The sequence below is a fragment of the Rhipicephalus sanguineus genome, chromosome 2 (assembly GCF_013339695.2).
Source record: "Rhipicephalus sanguineus isolate Rsan-2018 chromosome 2, BIME_Rsan_1.4, whole genome shotgun sequence".
In the NCBI taxonomy this organism is placed as follows: Eukaryota; Metazoa; Arthropoda; class Arachnida; order Ixodida; family Ixodidae; genus Rhipicephalus; species Rhipicephalus sanguineus.
The window spans coordinates 107,292,154-107,317,087 of NC_051177.1; the positions used below are offsets into that span (position 1 = coordinate 107,292,154).

The 24,934-nt window shown below is 45.3% G+C and overlaps 1 protein-coding gene across 1 annotated transcript; it reads right to left on the reverse strand.

Annotated features, from left to right (window-relative positions):
* Nucleotides 1-13,578: 13,578 nt before the first annotated feature.
* LOC119381245 (cytochrome P450 2H1-like) lies at nucleotides 13,579-21,586 on the reverse strand. Its single transcript, XM_037649178.2, has 3 exons — nucleotides 21,331-21,586; nucleotides 15,630-15,820; nucleotides 13,579-13,785 (listed from the first exon to the last, which is right to left on the reverse strand). Exons 1-3 carry the CDS (start codon nucleotides 21,567-21,569, stop codon nucleotides 13,589-13,591), a joined length of 627 nt encoding a protein of 208 aa, XP_037505106.1. The 5' UTR covers nucleotides 21,570-21,586; the 3' UTR covers nucleotides 13,579-13,588.
* Nucleotides 21,587-24,934: the final 3,348 nt, after the last annotated feature.

Below are 24,934 nucleotides of genomic sequence, written 5' to 3' on the forward strand. Positions count from 1 at the left end.
CCACGTTCGAGACAGCAACACTGCATCGCCACGGGAGAGTCCGAATGGCAAACGAAGTCGCAAATTCGGGTCAATATAATCAATAGATTGGAAAAATCTAGTGTATTCGATCGCAAAAGTGTGAGGCGGCGAGGAAGTGATTGGATTAGCCGCAGAGCGTCCTTTCTAGAGAGTGGTATGGGCATCCCCAGGTCTTGTTCATGAACCGATTGCGCACGTTTATCGGCGCAGTCATTGCCGGCTATGCAGCGTAATTATTCTGGTGTTTCAGTTTTGATATGAACTATCAAGGTTAGAAGTTAGGAACGATTCAAACAAACATGGCATTATATGTGGTTGTGAGTAGTTTCATAATAGTGTAATAGTAGTGCAAAAAATAGACGAGGACAAGAAATTGAACACCACAAGCGCTTACTCACAACTGAAAGCTTTATTGCTTGAACAGAAAATATATCTAAACGTGACGCTCGACTAATTCCCACGCATGCGCATCGTGGGCAAGGCAAAAGGCAAAAACCAGAACAAAAACACATCGCCTTCAACCCTCCGCCCCCCAACAGGCTACCCCTTTCCTTGAGTAGCATCACTTCCCTCTCCGATATGGCTAAAGAAGGATGACTAACGCACGTAGATGCCCTCGTGCTAATGTTTTCGTTCTAGTTTTTGCCTTTTGCCTTGCCCGCGATGCGCATGCGCGGGAATTAGTCGAGCGTCAAGTTTAGATATATTTTTTGTTCAAGCAATAAAGCTTTCAGTTGTGAGTAAGCGCTTGTGGTGTTCACTTTCTTGTCCTCGTCTTTTTTTGCGCTACTATTACACCATTATGAATCAGTACCAACTAGCTGGCCTTTCCGTTTTGCTTCAGTAGTTTCACGTTATATAGCCCCTGAATGGGATGGCTCACAGATATCTACGCGCCAATTCTGCTGGCTGGTAGATTCAGGTACACCAGCACCCAGGTATGTGTTTCGCAGGTTGCAGAGGTATTTAAAAAGCTCGACTTCAATTGCATTATCCCGTACTCTTCGAAAGTAATTGTGAGGCTTATCCAGTGTCGCTGTTAAATGATTTTGTCGAAGCACGCAGCATTCCTCCCCACAACCAGACGTTAAATTTTTATCGCAGTTGACCTGCGGGGCAATTTTGATGAGATGGCACTCCCCAGTGGCAAGCTGGCCGAGCAGCTTCGGGCTGTCCGGAGAGCCGTAGATACCGCCCATGACCAAGGACCTGGAGCCATCACCTGCAGCACGACCACTGCACGACGGAGGGTGGGAAACTGCCCGACCACTTTTACAATAAAGTTTATTCTATGTCTCTCTCAACAAAGTGTCTATAATACGGGCTCGTCTAAGCGTTGCCAGTACATCGCTGATGACGGCGTTACTCTTTGCGCGCTGAAGTTAATCAGAGAAAGGTTCATTCAGTTCGCGCTGTTTGCTTGACCACGTCCTGACGAACTCGTCGGCGTGTGACGGCGGCAAGAGTTAGTGGGCAAGTCTGGACGGACTAGGTGTGCGGAACGGAGCGTGGAAGCTAGGTTCCTTACGCTGGCGTTTCGGCAAGTCCGGCAAGATAAGTTGACTAGCGGTCGTCCTGTGTGCTTCTTTCTCTGTCCTTGTTTTGTTCCGCTATATCATGTATTTACGGCAAGTCCGCTGCCGTCTTCACTGACGACCACAACGACAAAAAATCACTGGTCCGGCACTTCCCCGGAAGGGACTTCCGAAGTGCCCTTTTCCGACTTCCGACTTGCACTTACGTTAACCACACAATGAGTCTTGATGTAGAGTATACTTAACATTTATTTGTTTCGTACGTACGTTCTATCCGAAATTCTTATGGACCCCATGTTCTTCATCGTCAGCTATCTTTTACACATCAGAGAAACTTTCTGGGAGGTTCTTGCTTTCGTCGAAATAAGTTCCCCATTAGCGAAACGTTTTGTTCTGGTATGTGCTTTCCAGTTTGTGTGCCGTACATTTCCGTAATGAAACACCTTGAGTGTGTTGCCACCTCACGCCTCTGGTCCGAAGTAGATGACACGCAAACCTGCCGCCGGTCTGTACTTTGCATGAAAATTTCCATAGGACAGCGTTTTTGCCACGGAGTCACTTCCGTCAAGGAAGGTGGTGCAAGTTACCCAACGTCTTTTGACCGCCACCGATCGAATGAAATGGTGTCACAAAAAACCTGGAAGTACGACTGAAAAACTTATAGAAACGTGTCGCTTGTGCCAGATAGAAAACGTGGTGACTTCACTTCAATCCTCATTGTAGATATTGCACCGGCATGCACACGTTGCTGGGATGAGCCTTGTCGAGCTAGAAATTAGTGTGGTTACACCGTAGCCTACAAGCCTAGAAAATTGACGTTAACGGCGCTGCAGTGTACTAATTCACTGCAGTAGGTTAGATTGCAGTAATATTACAATAGCTGACTCACAATTATTACCATATAACAATCATTACGATACAGTTAAAACAGCGGAATTAAGGCTCCCAATACGTTCCTTGGCTATATTATCCGCTGGTGTCCATTATTGTTGTGTCAGACAATAAAAAAGCCCTAAAAATGCCATATATATATAGGGTGTTTCAAGAAATGTGTCCAACCTTCTAAAAAAATCAGGAAAATGCGATATTTGCTCGGGGCTCTCAGAATTGCTTTTTCTGTAGCGGCAGGAATCTTAAGGTAGTTAAGGATATCATTTAGGACAGTAATTAGGTAAGTTACATTAATTAACTTTTTATTTAGTGAAGTTAGGTGATTGTGTCAAATGGGAGAATTGAAGTTCTTCATGCGGGGAACCCATCCGAGCTTTTAGATTTCTAAAACGCGTCCTCTAGTAATTGTTGTGGCGTAATGAAATTCAACAAAATGCAACGGCTTTAACAGTGATAGCCATCGAATTCGGTTGAATTTCATTACTTCGTAGCTGTTACTAGAGGCCGCTTTTTCAAAATCTCAATGTTGGGATGGGTTTCTGGCACGAAGAACTTCAATTACCCAATTTGACACAGTCACCTAACTCCACTAGTTCAAAAGTTAATTAATTTAACTTTCTTAATTACTGTCTGAATTACTGTCTCTAACCATCTTAAGATGCCTAGCGCTTCAGAAAAAGTAATTCACTCATTTTGGACGTCTCAGAAGAACATGACAGTTACGTTCTTCCATGTTTCTGTTTAGGTTTCGCCATTGAATTTGGTTGAATTTCATTACTTCGTAATTATTACTAGATGCCACTTTTTCAAAATCTCAAAGTTGGGTTTGGTTTCTGGCATGAAGAACTTCAATTCTCCCATTTGACACAACCACCTAACTCCACTAATTAAAAAGCTAATTAATGTAACTTTTTTATTTATAGTCCCAAATAATTTCTTTAACCATCTTAAAATCCCTGCCACTACAGAAAAACCAATTCTGAAGGCAGCAATCAAATATCGCATTTTCCTGATTTTTTGAGAAGGTTCGACACATTTCTTGAAACACCCTGTATATGAGGTAATTAATTCAGCCTTTGAGCGCAATGCAAATAAATTTGGCGCAGTTTGCACAAAATGGCGCAGGGCTGGGTCACAGCATGGCTAGTTGACTGGTGGCGTTCCGAGTGTCACAGCATGGCTAGTTGACACTCGGAACGCAGGGTTGGACATTTCCTATCAAAAATCAAGCTATGTTGTGATGGCTAACAACGCCAGCCGCAGAAAGATCACGCAATGCTCCTTTACATTTACACTTGGTACAGTGACAATTCCCGAGGCTTCGGAGGTCCGCATACTGGGTCTTCACATTGAGCGGTCCGGCAGTGGTGCGCACTGGCTCCGCAAATCAGGCAGACTTCCACAAAAATGCTTCATGTGATTCGCCGCATTGCATCACGAACAGATGGAGCTCGTACTGATGTAGTTCGGCGGCTCGTACGCACAGTTCTGCATCCAATAATTTTATACCAGCGCAATTTCAACGTTTAACTTTGGCACAGTTGGACAGTATTAACCGCGATGCGGTTCGCACTATAACAGCGTTATCGCGCATCACTCCGATACCAACTCCACAGGAGCACGCTAAGCTTAACACAATTGCAGAGCTAATTGCGCAAAGGGAAAAAAGCGCGTGAAATAAAAAAGCAACTTCTTCCCGTTGATGATGCGTTGTATGTTCACTTTCAACGCAGGTCTCGCATTGACAATCAGTTCGATACAATGCCTCCCTGGGAATTCACCACCATCGCATCTAATAAGACAACCAAGTTACGGCGCAGCGATATATCAGGGATAATTGACGAACGCTCTATCTTCTAAACACCATGCTCTAATACCTGCAAAGTCTATACAGATGCTGCTATCCTACAAGACGGCGGGAAGGTATCATTGCTAAGTACCACTCATAAATTCATCAGTGGTCACCAGCATTATCTATCTACGGAAGCCAGTCAGTCCTCTTGTAATAGAACTTCAAGCCATCCATGACTCAGTGCGGGGTATCACCTCTAAGCTGGCTACAGTTAAGCAGCCTGACGTATTTACTTACTCTTTAGCGGCTATCTAGGAACTCAAGAAAGTTCACAAGGCGATGGAAATCTGCGAGGCGATACATGAGATGAACCGTAATACAGCCACTTGCGTCAGGGTCCACTGCATTCAAGGCCATGCTGCGAACCATCACAATACTGCTGCTGAACAACATGCACACTGCCCTCTTAACAGATCTCCCATCTGTTCCCCTTCCACCTTAACCCCTAAATACACTCCGTGGCCGTAAAAAATGTTCTCCGGCAGTATACAAGCGCTCTTATCCCACCGTGTGTCTGCTCTCTCCCCCATCACCTTACTAGAGCGGAGGAAGTCGTGCTTAGGAGGCTTCGGGCAGGGCTGTTGCCCGGCTGTTATCTCAACACGGAACTGGTCGCATTTACCAGTGGGTGCTACATGCCCTTACTGTTCTGATTCGGTGATGCAAGCAGATGCATACCGCCTTATATGGACATGCCAAGGATTACAGTCGGAACGCTCCCGTCATCTCCTCCAAGCTGACCTTCGCTACAGTGACACAAACAATTATGACCGATGGATACATGACAACACATTCCAAAAGACACTTCTTCAGTTGATACACAAAACCGGCGTAATGACACACATGAATACACAAGAAATATTATGCCTTAAGGGCAAGTCTATGTCCCAAATATAAAGAAATTGGCGCACGTGTTCTGGGAGCAAAGCAGAAGAGGGTGAAGAGGACGAAGATGTGGCAAATAGCCAAGAGAGTGCGCGCCGGTTCATGAAAATGACATTTTCTACGGTACATGGCAATCTATGCTTGCTGTACTACTATGCATGACTGTGCTTTCTCTTTTTTCTCTATCATCGTTTTAAATGCCACTCATTTCTTAGCGAACCAAAGACATTACGAACGTTTTATCTATCTATCTATCTATCTATCTATCTATCTATCTATCTATCTATCTATCTATCTATCTATCTATCTATCTATCTATCTATCTATCTATCTATCTATCTATCTATCTATCTATCTATCTGCAGATGGGTTTCTTGAAGGGCCAGTTAGTACATGATACTGAGGGGAACAGCGCAAAAAACGGGACGGAGAAAGATTGAACACACGACACAAGTGCTTGTGTCGTGTGTTCAATCTTTCTCCGTCCCGTTTTTTGCGCTGTTCCCCTCAGTATCTATCTATCTATCTATCTATCTATCTATCTATCTATCTATCTATCTATCTATCTATCTATCTATCTATCTATCTATCTATCTATCTATCTATCTATCTATCTATCTATCTATCTATCTATCTATCTATCTATCTATCTATCTATCTATCGACCTACGTCTGGGCGCTCTCCTGTCCGTCTCCATAAGTTTAACATACCAAAACTGGCGTAGCAAGGGATCAGTGCATGACGAACACGATTCAGTGGTCATGACAAGAATAACGCAAAATGGCTGTCGCGTATGTCATGAAATCGTTTCTCAGTGCCGCGTGGCACATACACACATAACGCACTTTGTGTTATGGAGTATGTGCCACAGCTGACTTACAGTCTGAACCAACACATTAGTCACAAACATACACATTGAAACGCAAGTCAAGTGAGGGAGATGAAGACAGAACACCCCTGGAAGACGCTTGACAGCCATTCACTCACCCACGTGGTCCGCCAGAATGTCGCAGTGCTTTCTTCATTAATTTCATATGAGGCTGGGCGATGGGCTCATGCTTCCCGAGGATGATGTCAAATTGATTGAGAACCGGTTTATGATACGCGAAGAAGCCGCCGTTAAGTGCCCTGATGGTATACAGCTATACAGCAATACGTACGACGACCGCTATAATGCACGTTGCCTCGACGCTGCGGATAATGTGTTATGGCATCCCGCATGTGATAACATACCTGGCTATAAGAACGAGCAGGTACACAGGGATGTCCTGACCAAGGGGGCCAACATGAACGCAAGCGACATCGGTACCCTGCCGGTCTGAGTTTACCTAAACATCGGCAAGCTGTACATGATCACGACCAATGTCGAGTTAGCGACGACCTCGTTATGGAAGCATTGGGACCAAGGAGGTTGAAAAAAAACTTCTGGAGTGGAGGCGGCGCGCCGCCGCTGAAGCCGACGACCGCCATATTGCTCCAGGCAGGAAGCGTGTGGGTCGTCGCTTGAGCCCGCGCGGAGAGGGAGAGAGAAAAGACATTTATTTGGTCCGGAGGGAAGAGTATGAGATGTTTACACATCCAACTCATGGCCGGTCCCATGTCGGGACGGGGAAGTTCCACAGATGGCGAATTTCTCCGCTCCTTTGGTGACAAGCGAGTGTTGTGGATGTCTCACTTGTTGGACTGCGATCCACTCGATAACCACATTTACAATTTGTCGAAGATTGCCAGGCTGTACATAAAAAACGCTGGGCCTGCGCGGAGCGCGCAGCACAGTCACAGCGAAAGCTGGAAGAGCGGCATTTCTAGAGCCCATTCTAAGCTCTCTTGGGGAAACTAATACAAGAACACTTGCAAGGTACCCAGTACGCCGCAAATCATAATTTTTGTGAAGTACAGAAGCATTCACTATGCCGTTATTCGTCTTTCTGCGGATAAGCGAGGCACCCGCTACACATCTGTAAGGCATTATGTGAAGTTTGATGATACTGCCTGTGGTTGATGAATGAAGAATTATGGCAGAGCCTTTGTAATGGATTTGAAGCAATTAACGATCCGGCTACTCGTTGCGCAATTAGCATTTTGTGACGCCTGGTCGTTATTTTACTCTTCTGACACGCTATATTACACATTCAACGCCATTCCTTGCCCGACATGACGCCTGTAAGGATGTTTTTGCAAAGGAGTTCCAGTCACTACCGTGGCTCTGTGGTAGAATACTCGACCGCCATGGAGAGGACCCGGGTTCAAATCCCATATGAGCCTGTTTATTTTGATTTATTTCATGTTTTCTTATTTCGCGCGAAAGTAGTTAGGGACACCGGCGGCGGCAGCGGACAACCACCCCACTGCCGTTGTGATCAGATAACAGCTTTCGCTGTAAAATCAGGCTTCACCACATTTCAAAAGAAATCAACCGGAAAAAAATTCGGCAGATCCCACACGTTGTGGGAATCTGTTTCATGCGAAGCAGTCAGCGAGTACTTCTATGCTGTATTTTGTGGCTTTGAGCCAAGCGTTACGAGGTGGATCAACGTGTTTTTGTAAGTGTAGTAGCTATGTACACATAGTGGGCTTAACAGGCACGTCGACAACACTGGCGTTTAAAGGGTAACATTATGGTGCGACGTAACGCCAGCCCTCACGTTAGAGTACATACGTCAGTATTATCGAAACTAAGTGCACATTATGGTGCAACCATGTGGATACCATACGTAACTTTCGTTAATGTATTCCTCTGAATCGAGCAATGCTTCAATATAGCTTGCTGAAACATAGGAATACAAATGTAATGTTTATTACACTGCTATAAAAGCGGAGCCAACACTGGAACCACAGACGTTAATCTGATATGACGCCTGTATCGTAGAAGTACATACGTACTGTGCATTGCTTTCTTGCCAAATTAGATAGCCAGCACCACAACCACACTTGACGTTGCACCGCCATTACGCCTGCATAGGCTGTTTTTCCAAACCAGTCTATATACCCGACGTGCCTCTGTGGTAGAATACTTGATTGCCACGCAGAATGCTTGGGTTCGATTCCTGATGTGATCCTAATTTTTATTCTTTCCATTCGTCGGGTCAACGCTGCCGATGTCAGTTTTTCCTAACGCTCCCGCATTTCAATTACTAATGTCTGTTTTCGCCGTTCCTGGGTAGATATAAACTGTCAATCACATGTGGCGCATACCCGTACACTGCGGCCAGTGGTAAACGGCTATGTGCCACACGTGTCTGGAGGAAAGGGTTTGACGACGTACGCGACAGAATTTTCCCGTTATTCATGTCATGATGCGACAGCCATATTCGTCAAATTCTCTTACCCTCCCATGCCGATTTTGGTCTACACCAAGTTAAGGAGGCGATCATGAGAGCACCCCGGCGTAGGTGGCTAGGTAGATAGATTCGTAGATGAAAACACTGAATGTGCCAAAGGTTCGCTAAAAAATGTTTCGCATTTAAAACTCCCAGAGCAGAGTAAGAACGCGGCTGACAAGTTTTAAACAATTGTAGACGAGTGTAGACAAGAGCTGCAGCAAGATAGTCAACTAATCCGCTTTCGTATCTCTTCTTTTGCTGTCTTTACTTTTTAAGGGTGCGTGTTTCATAAGGTTAATTTCGTGACTGTCTGCATTATGATGCATTTCGAAGTTATTTTGGATTTGTTGCTTTATCGATTCACGTATAAATCACATTGTGTATGCTTCTCTTTTTTGGAAATTGTATAAAAGCCGGGGATGAATAAAATTTTATGTACCGCTTATTAGCTCCACCATGTGCTTTATTTCGGGAATGCTGGAAGGGAATTCCACATGTTATCAGGCCCGTTTCAGCCCATGTATTTTGGCGTACGTAAAAGACTGCCTTCTTCAATATTGCAGGACAACAAAAAAATTCGGCCAAATAAGTGACACTAACTATCCAGTTCTCACGCTGAAACGCCCCCGCGGAAGCTCACAATTACGCTGTCCACGCTCAAGCTGCGCTGCCTCTTGCCTGGAGCAAGATGGCCGCCAACCGGTTTCCCAGGCTTCACCCGCTCGCGTGGGCGCGCATAGGGGACCTCCACTCCAGAAGTTTTTTAAACCTCCTTGATTGGGACCTTGTGGCACACCGAGTGAAATGAACACGGCAACCGCTTGGGACTGTGGTTTGAACTTCCAACGCCCACGGTAGGCATTGTTGTCACAGCCAGGACGAAGCAAATCGCTACCGCACACCCTCAGTAGAAATGAAATGAGTGCCCGTGGGATTGTGAACCACCGCAACCACGAAATACGCCAGAAAAATGTCTCGCGTAAGAGGACACAGACTTCCCTTGTGTAAGCAAATGTCATAGCTATATATAAGTCAAAAGGGCCACATACGCCCACGTAGTTTTTGGATACGATAAGTGCCATGCCGCCATCCACTGAAGTTGGTCTACGTAGCACTTTCCAGGGCTACCAGCCTCGAGGGTCTATACCTCACCAACGCAAAGGGTGACTTCACGTTCGCACATGACGCCGGCTCCATCGACGCAATCTTGCGACGACATTACCTGGCTAGCAAACAGGCCTCTAGACGCTGTTTTGGTACGGGCTACCACCTTCATTCGGTGCCACAACTACAACAATCATATCGCGCTCGCCGCTCTGAACGTACAGTCTGTGCACGCGCCCGTGCATGACCTCGAAAAAGGCGTCCTGCTCACGATTCACAGCAAGCGGCTTCATTACTGGTGCGGAAGCGTGGGCACATATAACAATGCGGCGATGTGCAACTTCAACGCAGGCCGCATCCCACTTCTCCGGCCGCGAGACACCAAACACACACAGACAAGCAGCGGAATCGGTGAGGTAGGCTTTGCGCACATCAATAACAGAGATTGTGCTCGACACCATCTAATGAGAACTGTCAAGAACCCCTTCCACACATGCACATGGGTTCGTGAAGCGTGCGTGAATGGTTCGTAACGGACAAGTATAAGCACTACATATCGGCTCACCGCGTCTGGTGTTGGTGATACCTATGTTGATGTTGGCATCGTTACACAACTATAAACAACTGGCTATATAACACATGTGTGACTCTTCAAGATATATGTGTGTGTGTATACCATTTGTGCCTATCTTTAGCGTCATTTCGTAATCTCTCGCTCATTGTGAAAAAATACGCCACAGTCACCCTTCTGCTGCATGTTTCGCATTACATCAATTCCCACGGTACGTGGCATCTGTCAACGTTTCACTTTGTTATTTTGTTCTTTTCATGTACTCCCATGCCATCTGACTGGTAACTTTTGCATCGCACTTCACAAGGTACGAATAAACCAACCGTGAGCTTGCACAACATCATTTGTTAACGTGTTCCTCTCATCCTCATGTGTTATTAGACAGCACACGAAGAAACCGCGAACATAGCAAAGCCCGCCGCGGTGCCCTAGTGGCTATGATGCCGAGTGGCTGACGCACAGGTCGCGGGATGGAATCACAGCCGCAATTTTGATGGAGGCGGAAGTTGTTGAGGGCCGTGTACTTAGATTTAGGTGCACTTTAAAGAACACCTGATGGTCCTAATTACCGCAACCCTCCACTGCGGCGGTCTCTCATAATCAAATCGTGATTTTGGGACGTTAAACACCCTCAATTATTATTAGGTAACATAGCAGAAGTCGCATCGATTCCTTCCTGGTTGTATTTCTTTTTGCGCTCCATCCCGTGTACAAGTACTTGCCATGAGAAGTAACTTATAAAAAAGAAATTGGCTTGAACGAAATTGCTCCTTTCAATATAGCTGCGCAGGTGTGTAGCGATGTTTCCATTTGAAAGCGTTATAAAAAAACGCCAGGCCTGCGCTGAAACCGCAGCACAGTCACAGCGAAAGCTGGAAGAGCGTCGTTTCTAGAGCCCGTTGTAAGCTCTCTTGGGACTACTAATACAAGTACACTTGCAAGGTACCCCCTACGCCATAAATCACGATTTTTGTGAAGTTGGGAAGCACTTACTATGCCATTATTCGTCTTTCTGCGTAGAAGAGAGGCACCAGCTACACGTCTGTAAGGCATTATGTGCACTTTCTTGACGCGACGACTGATGGCGATGAAGAATTATGGCTCAGTCCTTTGTAATGGTTTGGAAGCTTTAACCGGCCCACCAGTTACGTAATTTGCATTGGGTGACACCCGGTCGCTATTTCCACTCTCCCGCCATGCCGCATAGCATACGTTGACGTGGAAGAGAGGGGGGGGGGGGGCGAAGAACTTTATTGCGACCCCGATGAAATAGATCATGCACTTATGGGCTTCCTTCGCAACCGATACAAGTGCACTTGCGAGGAACCCACTACGCTAAATCATTGTAATTTTTCAGAAGTAGGAAATCAGCCACTATGCCATTTTTCGTCATTCTACGGAGAGCCGCGGTACCTGCTAAACGCATGTAAAGCATTATGCGCACTTTGTTGATGCTGCGCCTGATGACGATGAAGAATTATGGCGGAGCTTTTTGTAATGGGTTGGAAGCATTCAACAACCTTCTCGTTGCGCAATTCGCGTTGTGTGACGCCTAGTTACAGAACTCGCGTTGTGCGACGCTTGGTGCTTACTTTACTCTTCTACCACGCTATATTGCATATGTTAATGTGGTTCCTTCTCGATATCAAGCCTGTATAGGACCTTTTTGCAAAGCAGTTTCAAGCACCGGCATGGCTCAGAGGTTGAATACTGGGCTCCCACGCAGAGGGCCCAGGTTCCAACCTCGTTCCATCCTGGAATTTTTTTCTTATTTCGAGCGATAGTGGTTACGGACACCGGCGGCGGCGGCGAACAACTACGGCGCCAAAAACAGCCGCTGAAATGATGTCATAACAGCTTTCGCTGTAAAAATAAACACTGATGGCAACTACACAAGGTTGCTGCCTATTTGAGAGCATACACATTAGAAATAGTGTTACGTTTTTTTTTTTTACTTCCGCAGGAAGTTAACGCCACGAAAGTGAATTTCGCTTGCGCTTGCGCTTTCGTCCGCACTTCCGTGACATCACTCTACATAACGTGGCCGCCATCGTCGCTGACACTAGTTCCTCATTGTCAGGCCTCCCCGTCACGCAAAGCACAAAGAAAACTTCATGACATTCGAACACACATCGCTGCAGCTTCCTGGATTCGAGCGTTGGGTGATGAATCAACGCCCTATCCTGATTTTTAGCGGTATTTATTACAATGAAAGGTATGTACGTACAGCAATACTTTTTACGGTATTGTGAACACATATTGATTGCCAAAAATAAGTATCCGCGAGCGTTGGAAGCAAACACAGTCAACTTAATACAAAGAACCACATTTTATCCCATTTGAAACTCAAGATGAAATGTGACACACGTTACAAGAAAATTTCCTAATGAACGGCCGATATTCATATTGATTAGAAACATCATGCAGGAGCGCACCTCAGGAAATGTGTTGTCGAGGCAACTATATTTTTTTCTGCACTTCAGTCTAAGGCCAGCGTTTTCCATAGATTTACCAGGAAATACTTAAGAAATGTTACGTCCTCCGACGGTTCCACGTTATTTAGAACAATTGTAATTTGAATGAATATATTTGCGCAAGCCTTTGTAGAATACCTGAAAAAAAATTACATCTGTGCAGTGCCAAGTGTACAAACGTGTGCCTTGGAAGAAAGTTGCATGCGGTAAATTGGCATTCCTGCCTTCTTTCCAAACACATACTCAGCGTATCACTGTTACGAAGGCACATGCAGTTACAGCGCGACCATAGTAAAAGCCTGACATCGGTGCTCTTTTGGGCAGCAGAACACAATGCATCAATAATCCACATTATTATACCACATCGAAAGGAAACGCCGTCTATGACAAAGCCACAACTCTTTACAATAACAAGTTTTTATTTTGCCTTATAACAAAAGTAATAACGATGACTTATTGTGCATGATAAATGTATCACGTTCATAGTTATTGCATTGTTTAGCACAACATCAATTTCGGCAACACCTGCACTAAATCCACTTTGTTCTTCTTCAGTTGAGCGTTGTATGTGAACGCAGTTTATTTAGGAAAAGCAAGCAATTCTGTTTTGTCTTCAGATCCACAAAACAACTACTTGAGTAGCCAGGCATGTTTTCAATCTCGCCATGCACAAATTTAATGAATGCAGTTTTCTGCACACCGTAACGATATTATCTCAAACATATGATTTTCGAGAACGGTTCATTTCCTCCGAAATATACATCCCCGAACGCTCAGCCTTCCTACATAGCAACGTAAACGCAATAGCAGATGCATTTGTTCTTGAAGATCATGCACTTGCGCCTACCTTGGCATTTTGATAAACATAGATGCTTAGACCAGTATAGAAATGTTGAGTAATGTTCTGACATTACTCTTAGAACGCATTGTTTCAACAATGGCTTTCCCTTCCTGTTGACCGGGCAATAAATCGAAGCTTTGTGTCCGCTAGTTCCAAAGATGGCCCGAATGGCGAAATGCTGTACGTTTCGCCATCCACAGGAAGGATGCAAAAACGATGAAGGAGCGTCGTCATGAAGAGAAATATCTGGGAAATGGCCATTGCTTCTCCAGGGCACATTCGCTTTCCTGCAGAATAGAACGCAACGACGCACGATGTTCGAAATCGCCGTTAGGTAGTACGTAATATGAATGCATTCATTCAAACATACTGCAACGCAAGTCATGCGGTATTCTCGGCGTTAGTAGCAAAAATATGTTCGTACGCTTGGTCGAATTCAAATTTCTTCTAAAATCGGCCAAGGATGCTGAAGATATGCATCAACGTCTGCAAACGGCTTTAGAACGGATGCGCTGTGCGGGCATGAGCTTTAAGAAGCCCATGAAAATGCGTTGGGATACTGAGAGATACTGGTGGTCCTGCACCCCGTGTGACGATCAAAAGAGAGAACGAATCCATTCTATCGCATTCAGTGGCGCATGGTTGAAGGCTTGAATGACAGGGAAAGCATTTTATTCGAAGAATTTTTCTCTACGGTACATGTTGACTGAGAAATTGTATATAAAGAAAAAGGGTGCATGGCAACGCCATGTCCAAAGTGCTGAATACTGAGTAAAACTTGCGGTAAAAACAAAGTTGTATTTATAAAACAATTCTGAAAACTACGTGGGAAACAGTCGTCACTGTCAGCGAAATCTGAATTTTAAAGCATGACATTGTGCAGTAGCGTACAACGATGCAACAACAAAATAAAACAGCTAAAACCAACGAAAAAGCCATAACCAAAAAAAGGCACTAAAGACACGTGAATTGTACAATTTGAGTAACATGTTAAGGTGCTCCGCATATTTGTGTGTGAACGTAACGTTTTGAATACAGCAATTTAGATGAAGGTCCTCAATCGCCTGAAAGAACATGTGTACCACATGCTGCTTCAGAAAAAAAGACCCTGGATTTGGTACACAATAGTGCCACTGCGCGTACCCTAACTATAGATGATATTAATATAAATTTAATACATTGTATTACTTTTTGACTCGCAGTGTTACCGTACTTATACAATATTCTTACTTCGTAGACTTATTACGTTGGCAGTGTGTTTTTTGTTGTCAGCAGATTCAACTTGATGCTCTGGAGTTGGCAAGCTAGTGGGACAGCTCGTACGTTGCCACTGCAGTACAGCGCAGTTTCCAGTATTTCATCACATACAAAAAAAGGCACTGACTGACTAGCCATTTGGAACACTCCAAATTGCCCGAAACATCCACGCGCATACTCTCAGCAAGTGAGAAGTGTAAGGCACAAAGAAGTTCGCAGATATCCCTGGCGCTTTTTGTGAAGCTAAAGGTGAAAACAGGCACGCGCTAGAATTGAGAAGCCCACTTCATCGAATAACAATGCCACTAACAACGTGAAACTGTATTATTGTTGCAGTTTACTGATGGTTCTGAGGACGGCTTGGGTGATTTAGGTGCGCAATGAACGCGGGCCAGATATATTAACCACGCCAAAGAATCGCAAGTTGTGAAAGCGATCTTGTCTTTGAAACAGCATTCCAGTAAAACATAACGTAAAATCTGTAGATATGAAAGCCGCTAAGCTATAATTCCAGCAGAAATAAGGAGATCGACATCCTCTAGACAACAACTACGCAGTTGTTTATCGCACTGGAGGTGTACCAGACAGAGGTTATGCTCTCACCTGGCAGAATAATTAAGAAGAACTATATAACCAGCTAATCTCTTATTTTGGGGCAGCAGAGGCAAATTGTGTGTGTATACAGGATTATAAGTGACATTTGGCTATATCCTTCACGTCATTACTAAGCTCTTTACTATGTGACTAAAAGAATTAGGGCAGCCTATTTCTGAAATATTGAAGAATAAAAAAAAACAAACATGAAGAGTTCAACGAGCATGCGCAGCGAATTTGCTTAAAACTGGTCCTACCAAAATAGGAAAGTTTTGCTCACCAACAGAAAATGTCAGCAGCCCCTCAGGTCTCGTCGTCTGAGCTTTCCCATCACCTCTCAGGAAACGTGAAGGATCAAAGGCGTCCGGGTCCTTCCATAATTTCCTGTTCCTGTGGACTGCCACTAGGTTCGGGAAAACGACGGTGTCCTTCAGCAAACTGTACTGCTTGAACTTCATGTCTTCGCCAACGCTGAAAATGTTGAAAATGTGAACCTCAATCGATCTAGGGCGCTTGCGGTATGAACTGGTGGGGCGAATTTCATGTTTACGCCTGTTGTAGTTATTAGGAAACACGTATGTCCACTGGTGAACCACAGAGCAACTACCCAGACGAGGACGATAAGAAGATGGACACACAAGGCGTTGACTTACAACTAGTTTGTTTTCTTCAGAAACGCGCATATATACGTGGAACAGAAGAAGAAAACAACATGGAAACAACACGGAAACACTCACTTGCTTTCCAATTTTTAGGTGCAAAATCAATGTTTATGGGGCTCCCAAACCACAAGTCCTACAAAAAGTGCGTAAGAGGAATTTGGTCATCGTTCCGTATATCCATGCACTTTCACATAAAATTAAATTGATCGCTGGACGAGCGGGCATTGAGGTGGTTTCATCAGTCCCGAAGAAGGTGTCTGCACTTTGCAGTATAGACGTCAGAGTCTGCCCAGGCGGCGATGCGAAAGACACCACCACCAGCGCCCTCACCGCAGCTCTAGCGCTAACTGGGTAGTGCAAAGAGAGCCATCCGCAAGCGAATGTGCATAGGCCACAACAGAACACCCTCTTTCGCTGGTGTCGAGGCGCGGTTTCCTGAATATAAAAGACATCGAAAGCTTCTTCCGCAAATCCACGCTTCAGAAAAGTAGGAAGCTCATCAAAGCAAACTGCGGCCAAAGAAGTTTCAGTCATTTCGGCTCGCTGCAACTTGCAATTACAAGCAGGCATCGCATGACATCGAGTCGAGGCAAGCGTTCCGACGCCCGTTCTTAGCGCTTAAATCGTTAACTTCGGATCTATACATAATGCCAAAGCGATGAAGTACATGCACGATCAACTTAGTTAGCTATGTATCTTACGATCAGTGGTACAATGCTCGCTTTATTAGAGACGAATGGCCCCGCCAATTTTCGCCTTTTCAGTTGCATTCTCCCTTCAGCTGTAGCTTGCTGTCTATTCGATTGTTTTATTACGCGTCCTCGAATGTTCTGCTGACGGTTGTCTTAGGTTTGTATATACTGCTAATTGGGATACGTGCGTGTTCACTTTCGCTGGGAACAACCGAAGGCAATACCATAGCCGGCGAGATTAGCTTCGGCAATCTCGAAGACCACGGGTAAAACAAAAACTGAAAGCGGTGATGCCCAATATTTTGCGATCTAATTGTATGACGCACGTGTTAGCATATGCAAGTGAAAACCGGAACTTTGGGCCTTGAAAACGTACGTGCGCGATGCTGTGTGGTAACGACGAATTCAGAATATGGGAGCTCGCGGTTTCCGTGATGTTTATCATGCCTAGTCTGCCTCTAGATTCTCACTCCGTATTACACGGCGCGCACCGCGATAAGAGGCTCTGCTGAGCTTCATAGTCAAGGTTACTACGGTTCTCCGTCAGGGCTACGCAAATCAATAACAGCAGAGCCACATTATCACATTTTTCTCATGCGACCGGCTGTGCAGAACGCGAGTAATTCGCTTACCCAACACGCTCGCAACGGCCCGTGTCCAGCACTCTCGCCTTTCTGCTTCGTACGAAAGCTATGGAAGTCGGTAAAATTGAACGTTGTCATTCAGTCCTTTACTTCCGTGGCAATTGGCAACGCAACAGTAGCGTCGATTGCGGAGTTTCTACGTAGCGTGTGAAGCGGTCTCGTCTGCTTTTGCTTGTGCCGTCGTTCTGGCGATTGGTCCAGCAAGCACTTCGCAAGCAAGGCCGTTCGGTGGCGCGACCGACTAGCGGAGAGAAAGACACAGCTCTCTTTGGGAGTGTAAATGCGCAAACACACGCAATATTAAGCTCAATCGTTGTTTCGCATTCCCTAGTTGAACCTGGTCCCACAGCAAATTGTGCGAAGGAGTCGGTCTTTGCACTAGCCAATACTGCTCCGACAGGTCGCGCTACCCGTCTTGCAAAACTCCAGCGTCTGATGCCTGTGAACCATGGTTTGGCAAAAGGAAACAATGCTTGCAAGACTAACGCTCGAAAAGTCCTTCGATAATTGTATGCAAGGTGTTGTATATGATTTCTCATTAACTTGCGGCCAAACGTATATTTATCAAACTGTGAGATGTACCAATGACCACCTCAGGGAACATCATAATAAGTACAAAAGAAAGCGGATGGACACCTTGCCATCCACTTTGACGCATGTACCTTCGCGCCAATTTGAGAATTGCCGCATGAATGTCGAAATTTCAGGCACGCATACCCGGGAAATAATTGAGGTAGCCGCGAATTACCGCTGGGGTGAGCAATACATAAACGTGGGGTGAATAGCACTCACCAAGAGAGAGTTTAATGATCTCAGCAGAGCACGTGTCGATAACGGTTAATGATTAGGCGCCATTTCTTGCTGATTTATTATATGGTTTTCTCTCTTTCGTTTTCTTCTTTTTTTGTTGTTGTTTGCGCGTTGCGTTATTCTTGTGTGCCGCGGTTATATGAGCTTTTCTGAAGAAAATAAACTAGTTTTAAAACAGCGGCTTGTTCGTCCTTGTCTTATCGTCCGCACCTCGGTAGTTGCGTTGTAGTTCACTATGTGTCATCAAATCGCCCAAATTTTCACGTTACTACGCATGCTCAGCATTCGTTCTGCTATTATAAATGTGTACTAACCAAGCACCAAACTTGTATGCCAGTCTAATGCACGCGTAACGGGAAGTTGAGATTGCACAGTATATTTTTTTTCGAAGAGCTTGTCACTTCATGGCTCTAACAAAGGTACCAGCTGCGAAGTAGACCGTCTCGCAAGAAACTAGCATTTAAGTTCAATGTGTAATCGTTGCAAAGTTTTGCAACACCATTAGATAACTACACTCAAGCGAGAAGCACATTATACTCGAGGCTGACACAGCTTTCTCTCTTTTTTCTAATTGCATAAGAACAATTTCACCTTCTACCGCCTTTACTACTCGTCCTTACCAAGTGAGTATGCAGCTCCCCTCGAACAGTCAACATTAATGTACTTAGAAACTATACGCTATTAGGCAAAGAATAGTCTTCAACACTGAAATAAGTTCTCGCAATTTTGCAACAGCGGTTTCTCACCCACGAAAATGCAAGCATGGGACGATCGAGCCTTACCAACCTTTTTTTAGATGCGAAGTATCTTATGGCGGAGTTCAATCCGGTGGTGGTGGTGGTGTGCGGCGTGACCACCCTTGCTGCGCATGCGCATACCCTCTCCCCTACCCCTCTCCACTTATCTCTCCCTCCCCCTCTCCACATGCCTTCTACCCTTTCCCCTCTCCACTTTCCCTCTCTCTCCCTCTCCACTTTCCCTCTCTCCCCCTCTCCACTTCCCCTATCCCCTCCCCCTTTCCACTCTTCCTTTGAAACGCGGGCTAGACATGCCGAAATTCTCTCCTGAGCAACGGCGCGATGAGCACCAGCGCAAGCGCGTCCCCTCCCCCTCTCTCTCCTCTCCTACGCTGCCCCCCTCTCGCACGCCTGCCGACCGCGTTCCCCGCTCGCCCTGTGACAATTAACGGCCAGGCTAGAGGGAAGACAAGACGCGCGTAGCGTTCCTCTTCGCGTTCCACGATGCGAGGTCGGTAGCATGCCCGAAGAACGCCAGCGGAACGCGATCGTGCAAGTGTTCCGGCTTCGCATCGCCTCATGGTCCCCTTTAGCGGGAAATGGTGTAATTTTTCCGACTGGTGAAATCATAGGAGCTGCGTTTCAAAACTATTACTGCCACGGGCATATAATGAAGGTGACAGGGTCCACATCTACACTTCCAAAGATGCCGTTGCTGTGCTTCCGGCGAATTGGTGGTAGCTGGCCACTTGGCGCGCTTAATAAAAAAAAATTGGGCAGCTGCTCACTAGTGGTACGAACACTGTGGAAGCAGCGCAGCTGGTGGCCTTTCCTTGCACGTCTGCAACGTACAACTCACCTCTCTCGTCCACTAGCCTCCGCTAATGTATGCTATACGCTCCTTCCACCTTTTCCCCGTCCAGAACCCCACCCTTTCTAACCCCTTGCTATAGAACAGTATTAAGGCTATGCTACGCTTTTCCCTCTCACTTCCAAATTTCCCTCCTCGTCACCCGCACTTGCCTTTCGCAGACCTTGATATAATATATTATACGTGGTCAATATGTACCCTCTCACCTCCTTCTCACCCTCACATCACTCCTCTTCGCCCTCGCTTTCCTTTCCCACCACTTGCTATGATTTACTGTACATGGTTATGCTATGGTTTACCATCCCACCGCCTCCTTTTCCTCCGCCTCATCCCAACATCAGTCCTCCCGACCCTTACTTTCCTTTCCCCACCACTTTATCAACTAAATTATACAAGGCTGTGCCATGATTTACTCTCTCCTCTCCTCCTTTCCTTCGTCCTCACCCTCACATCACTCCTCCCCACCCTAAATTTCCTTCCCACACCCTTGCTATGCTGTACTATGCCTAAATATGCTATGCTAGGAGCTGCTCGAAACGCACCCGCTTTCTGCGACGAATACCCGCGGAGTTTTGTGCAACGCCGACCATACTCCGAGCCCTAACACCTCCGCTGTGGATGTCTGACCGACACCACCAAACAGTCACACTGCTATTTAGATTGACACCACTGATGCGGACACATTGATCCGATGATGCCAGTAAAAATTGGGGGACACTTAAGCTTCGCCTTTAAGAGTTGAACGCGATAGCGATATCCTGCCCCTAGTGCGCACTTCGAACACTACGAGTGTTTAGGAGAATGCGCGGACTAAGGTGTGTGCCTTATGTAATGGGTAGCATGCTTTAAACCAGGAGCTTATTATGCGCGAGAAACTTTTTTCGAAGTTGCGATGCACCCACTACATGGTCTTAAGGGAATACGGGCAGTAATGTGTGCCTTTCCTTTTCTAATGGGGGGCTGTCTTTAAACCACCAAGTCGTTATGATATTGACATGGTGTGACGCCCGATTGCAATGTAGGCCTGTACCACGCAATATTACTGCGATGTTACATCTCGTGCTGTGACACCTGTATACAGGACGCGTATTTTTTAGGAAGCATGAAAGTTAGTTTCAGTGCAACTCCAAGCAGAGGCGTGGCTGTGTGGTAAAACACCTGCTTGCCATGCGGACGGCTTGTGTTCGATCCTCACTCGGACCCAACATTTTATTATTTATTTTATTTGCAGCTTTTTCGATTTTTCGGTCACGGACAAGATGATGATTTTTCGCTCACAACCAACGGCGCCGACGCCGACGGCGGAATTTCTGCGATACGAGCTCTTTAACGCTATCGCGTTAATACTATGCATCTTCAGGAACGGTTCTTTGTACACATGTATGTGCATGTGTGTGCGTGCGTGTGGCTGTGTGTGTGTGTGTGTGTGTGTGTGTGTGTGTGTGCGTGTAGTGTGTATGTAGCAGATATGCCGGTCGTTTAGATCTTTTTGAAATGAGCACTGCGAAACAGAAACGAAAAGCAACACAAACGACATCAAATCGAGCTAAAACATGACAACATACCCTCGTGGTAGGTTGAATGGCGCCGCAACTTTCCAGCGGAACATTTCCCATATGGTGGCCATTGTAAGTGGCATGCGCTTGTGGTCCTCCCAGCAGGGTGAACGACTGCGTCCCACCACGCGGTCAATCTCCCTTTGTAGCTCCGCCTGTAGATCGTCGGCACGACTGGCAAGGTTGAGTAGGTTCCAATGCAGGTACACGTTAGTGCTGGTCGCTGAGCCCAGCACTATGTCGCACATATTACCAGCGAGATTGTCCACTGCGCAGTACAGTGAAAAACACTATTTTCGACACTTTCTTTTAATGCGACGCTCCTGCACCCGAATGCCGTTTTGTAATAATTGTCTTTACTCTAAGCGGTGTCTTATTGGTCTCGTGTCACCCCTACCACATCGTCTGAATAGAATCGGTATGTTTCCTGCTTAGATTGGCAACAACATTATCTGTAAACTGATGCGTACAAAAGAACACGCACATAAATACATGTGTGTGTGAGGAGGTGGAGGGTTCTCGGTCGGGGTGAACTTGTTGGCTCACTGCTAACGTTGTATTGTAGGTAACAAGGCTTTGCACTAGCTGTGCGACTGTCTTTTTATCGCTTGGCTATGCACTTTGGGGGAGCAAACTTTCCTGAAGAATGCAACAGGGATCATTAAAATTCTTGATAGACATTTCACGTTGTTAAAGATGCACGCATGGAACCGTATCAATGTTTCGGGCCAAGTATCTCTCAACACAAGTGGATACAATTATCGCGCGCTCGTATATTACCAGCCCTATGATGACACAGTGTTCGCGATAGATCGTTGCGCCAGACGTCCCTGTTGACCATATTACAAGAAATTCTGTAGCAAAAAAAAAGTACAATGGCGATTCTTCACGAAGCACAAAATGATAACCAATGACCTTTTTAAGTACTTTTGTGCTAAGCGCGTAGAAAAAACAATAGCAAGTTAAAGGGAACGGTACAATAACACCTGAAATAAGTTTATGCTTAGAATAAGCGGCATGTGCTTTTTGTGATCATTGCTATTGTCATTGTTGTTATTATCGTCATCATCAACCGATCAATATCTCCTTCAAGAAAGAAGCCTCTCTAGACATTTCACTATAGGTATCGTTTACGCAAGCTCACCCCTACTGCCTGCAAGTCTTCTAGTTTAATCCCAGCAGTCCTTTTGTCCTCAACAGCGCCAGGCATCTAGTCGGTATCCCAGGAAGGACTTCAAATCTCCCATTTGACCCGACTGTCTGTCTGCACTAACTGAAAGGCTAATTAAAATAATTTGTTCAATTGCTGCAGTAATTCATGACTCTAGGCATTTTAACATGTCTGCTATTACTGAAAAAAAAAAACAATTACGAAGGAAGCGAGCAATTATTTTATGTACCTTATTTTTGAGAATTTTCGGACACATTTCTTGAAACACGCTGTATACTGTGCTTCCCACTTGCTCTTAATGTCACAATATTGTCTTCCACCTTCATTTTCTCTTAATTTACATAGTTCGCTGTCATTTTTTTGCATTTCTCGTTACGCAGTCGTTAAAGGGACCGACAACTGCCCAGGATATGAAATGAGTTGACTCCACTGATGTAAAGATTGTCCGTTGCACTAACTCAAACCAACCCTGTTTTTTTCGTGAGAGATGGATTTATATTTTTATTTCTTAATTGAATGTCGCGAAAAATGACTTGTGGCGCCTCTGGCGGCAAAAACATGAACGAACCGATGAAGACGGCCACGTGACCGTTGATTGCTGTACGCGGTCGACGATTTTTTTGTTAGTATTGAAATATTGTTCGTTTCTTTATATTAAAAGGTATTACTTCATAATAATGTACGTATAGGCCTGCGTTAGTAGTATGCATTAAAGTGGCGCTGCCTTCACGTGACGTAATGATCCCATGCTCGTCAGCGCGTCTTGAGCAACTTTTCAGCGTTCTCATGCAACCGTGCACGCAGTTTCCAGGTCGCTAAGATTTTGGAGCGACATAGTTTTGCTACCTACACTTCGTCTCAGAAATGACGCGCGCTGCTACTCGGTGCGGCCGTGCATATGCACAGTTACGTTTTCGATTACTTGGCTTGGCTCGTGTATCGAGAGAGTAACGACGCCGGGACAAGCCATCCATGACACAGGCGCAGGCAACCTTGGGCGCAGGCGCACACAACGCTGTACAAATAACGGGAAGGTGTATAAAGCCACACATCTCACTGTAACAGCTTGCTATTTTCAAAAATGGTTGGAAAGCTCAAAATAAAGGTGGTTAAGCACAGTTACAGTAACTCCTGCAAAAGCAGAACAACGACAGCTTTCACAAGGGCTAGCGGCATCGCTATCAATTCTCAGCGTTGCTGGAGCAAGCCTCCATGCGTGTTTGGAGCCTTTCAGATCGAAAAATACTGCTTATAAAATAACTACGTGCTTTTCAGATAAGCCACTGCAGCTACAAACGCTACGAAGGGTGAGCTTCCTGTCGCGCCGTAAAACACTGGGTCGAGAAAAATCAGTTGTCGGTCCCTTTAAGACCTATCGGTTTCTATTTTTTTTACCTGCAAGTTGGTGCTTCGTACATCGCTACCTGTAAACTAGAATAATTGTACACTTTTCTTTTTCCAGAAAAGCAGTGAGCAGTCGGTAGTGATTTCGCAATTTTCTCTATATGGGCACTAACTCATTTGCATTCATTTGGCAATATGGTTCTCAGGTATGGCCCTTTTATGACTAATTGTCCAATAGGTGAATGCAATAGGCAAAGCGCTTGCCCTGCGTGTATCACTGCTTCACCCCCATGTTTTTCGCGCTTCAAAAGCATGAACTGATTCTAATTAGGACAAATGGCTGTGTTGCTAAAGTATATTCTATTGGTCAGCATATAGGAGATAATTGTGACTCGGGAATTCTCGTCTTCGTCAGAAGGGCTCAGACGTTACAAAGACCCAGAACTCAAAGTTACCTCGCGTAAAGACTGACGATGGTATTCTATGAAATCGGACGTCTATGGTGATAGCAGCCTTCGCTACTGTGTTCAGCTGTGGCGCCCCGGCTACTTCAATGTATGACAAAAATTTACTTAAGTGTGTCACATTTCATAAAATAAAGGCCCATGATTCCGAAAAATAACCTGTTCTTCAATAGGACAACCTTAATCTGAGTCAACCTTCATCTAAGTTTGTGCTGCTTAGCCCATTACAGACAAAAGAGCTGCGAGCAGTTAACGCTTCGAATTTTTGCCTCAATAAAGGTTTGCAAAACCGATTTTTACCCAGAATTTTATTTATAGCATACGCAGTTGCTCAACTATTCGCAATTTCAATGCTGTAGAATGTGGCGCCGTGTCCTGATCAGCCACTTTCTAATCCAGTCAGACAGAAACAACTTTTTGTTTCTCAACTATCCATGTCTGCACAGCGTGCTTCGCTCCACGATCAATCCACGTAATATAGCTCGCCTTTCTGTCGGTTTAAAATATAAGTAAAATGCAAGACGTTGCCCAACATTCAGTGTACTACCCTGCACTAGGGAGTTGTAATTTACCCTGAGAGAGTAACAAGAGGAACAAGAGAGCATTGTTCAATTAACAAATTGTGTTACCTGTG

What these genes read in the sequence shown, in the direction of transcription:
- LOC119381245 (XM_037649178.2), bottom strand. Translation starts at nt 21,569, where the DNA reads ATGTGCGACATAGTGCTGGGCTCAGCGACCAGCACTAACGTGTACCTG. An exon ending in CCATTCAACCTACCACGAGG is followed by an intron (nt 15,821 to 21,330) that starts GTATGTTGTCAT and finishes CAACATTTTCAG; the next exon opens with CGTTGGCGAAGACATGAAGT. An exon ending in GCTGCTGACATTTTCTGTTG is followed by an intron (nt 13,786 to 15,629) that starts GTGAGCAAAACT and finishes TCTATTCTGCAG; the next exon opens with GAAAGCGAATGTGCCCTGGA.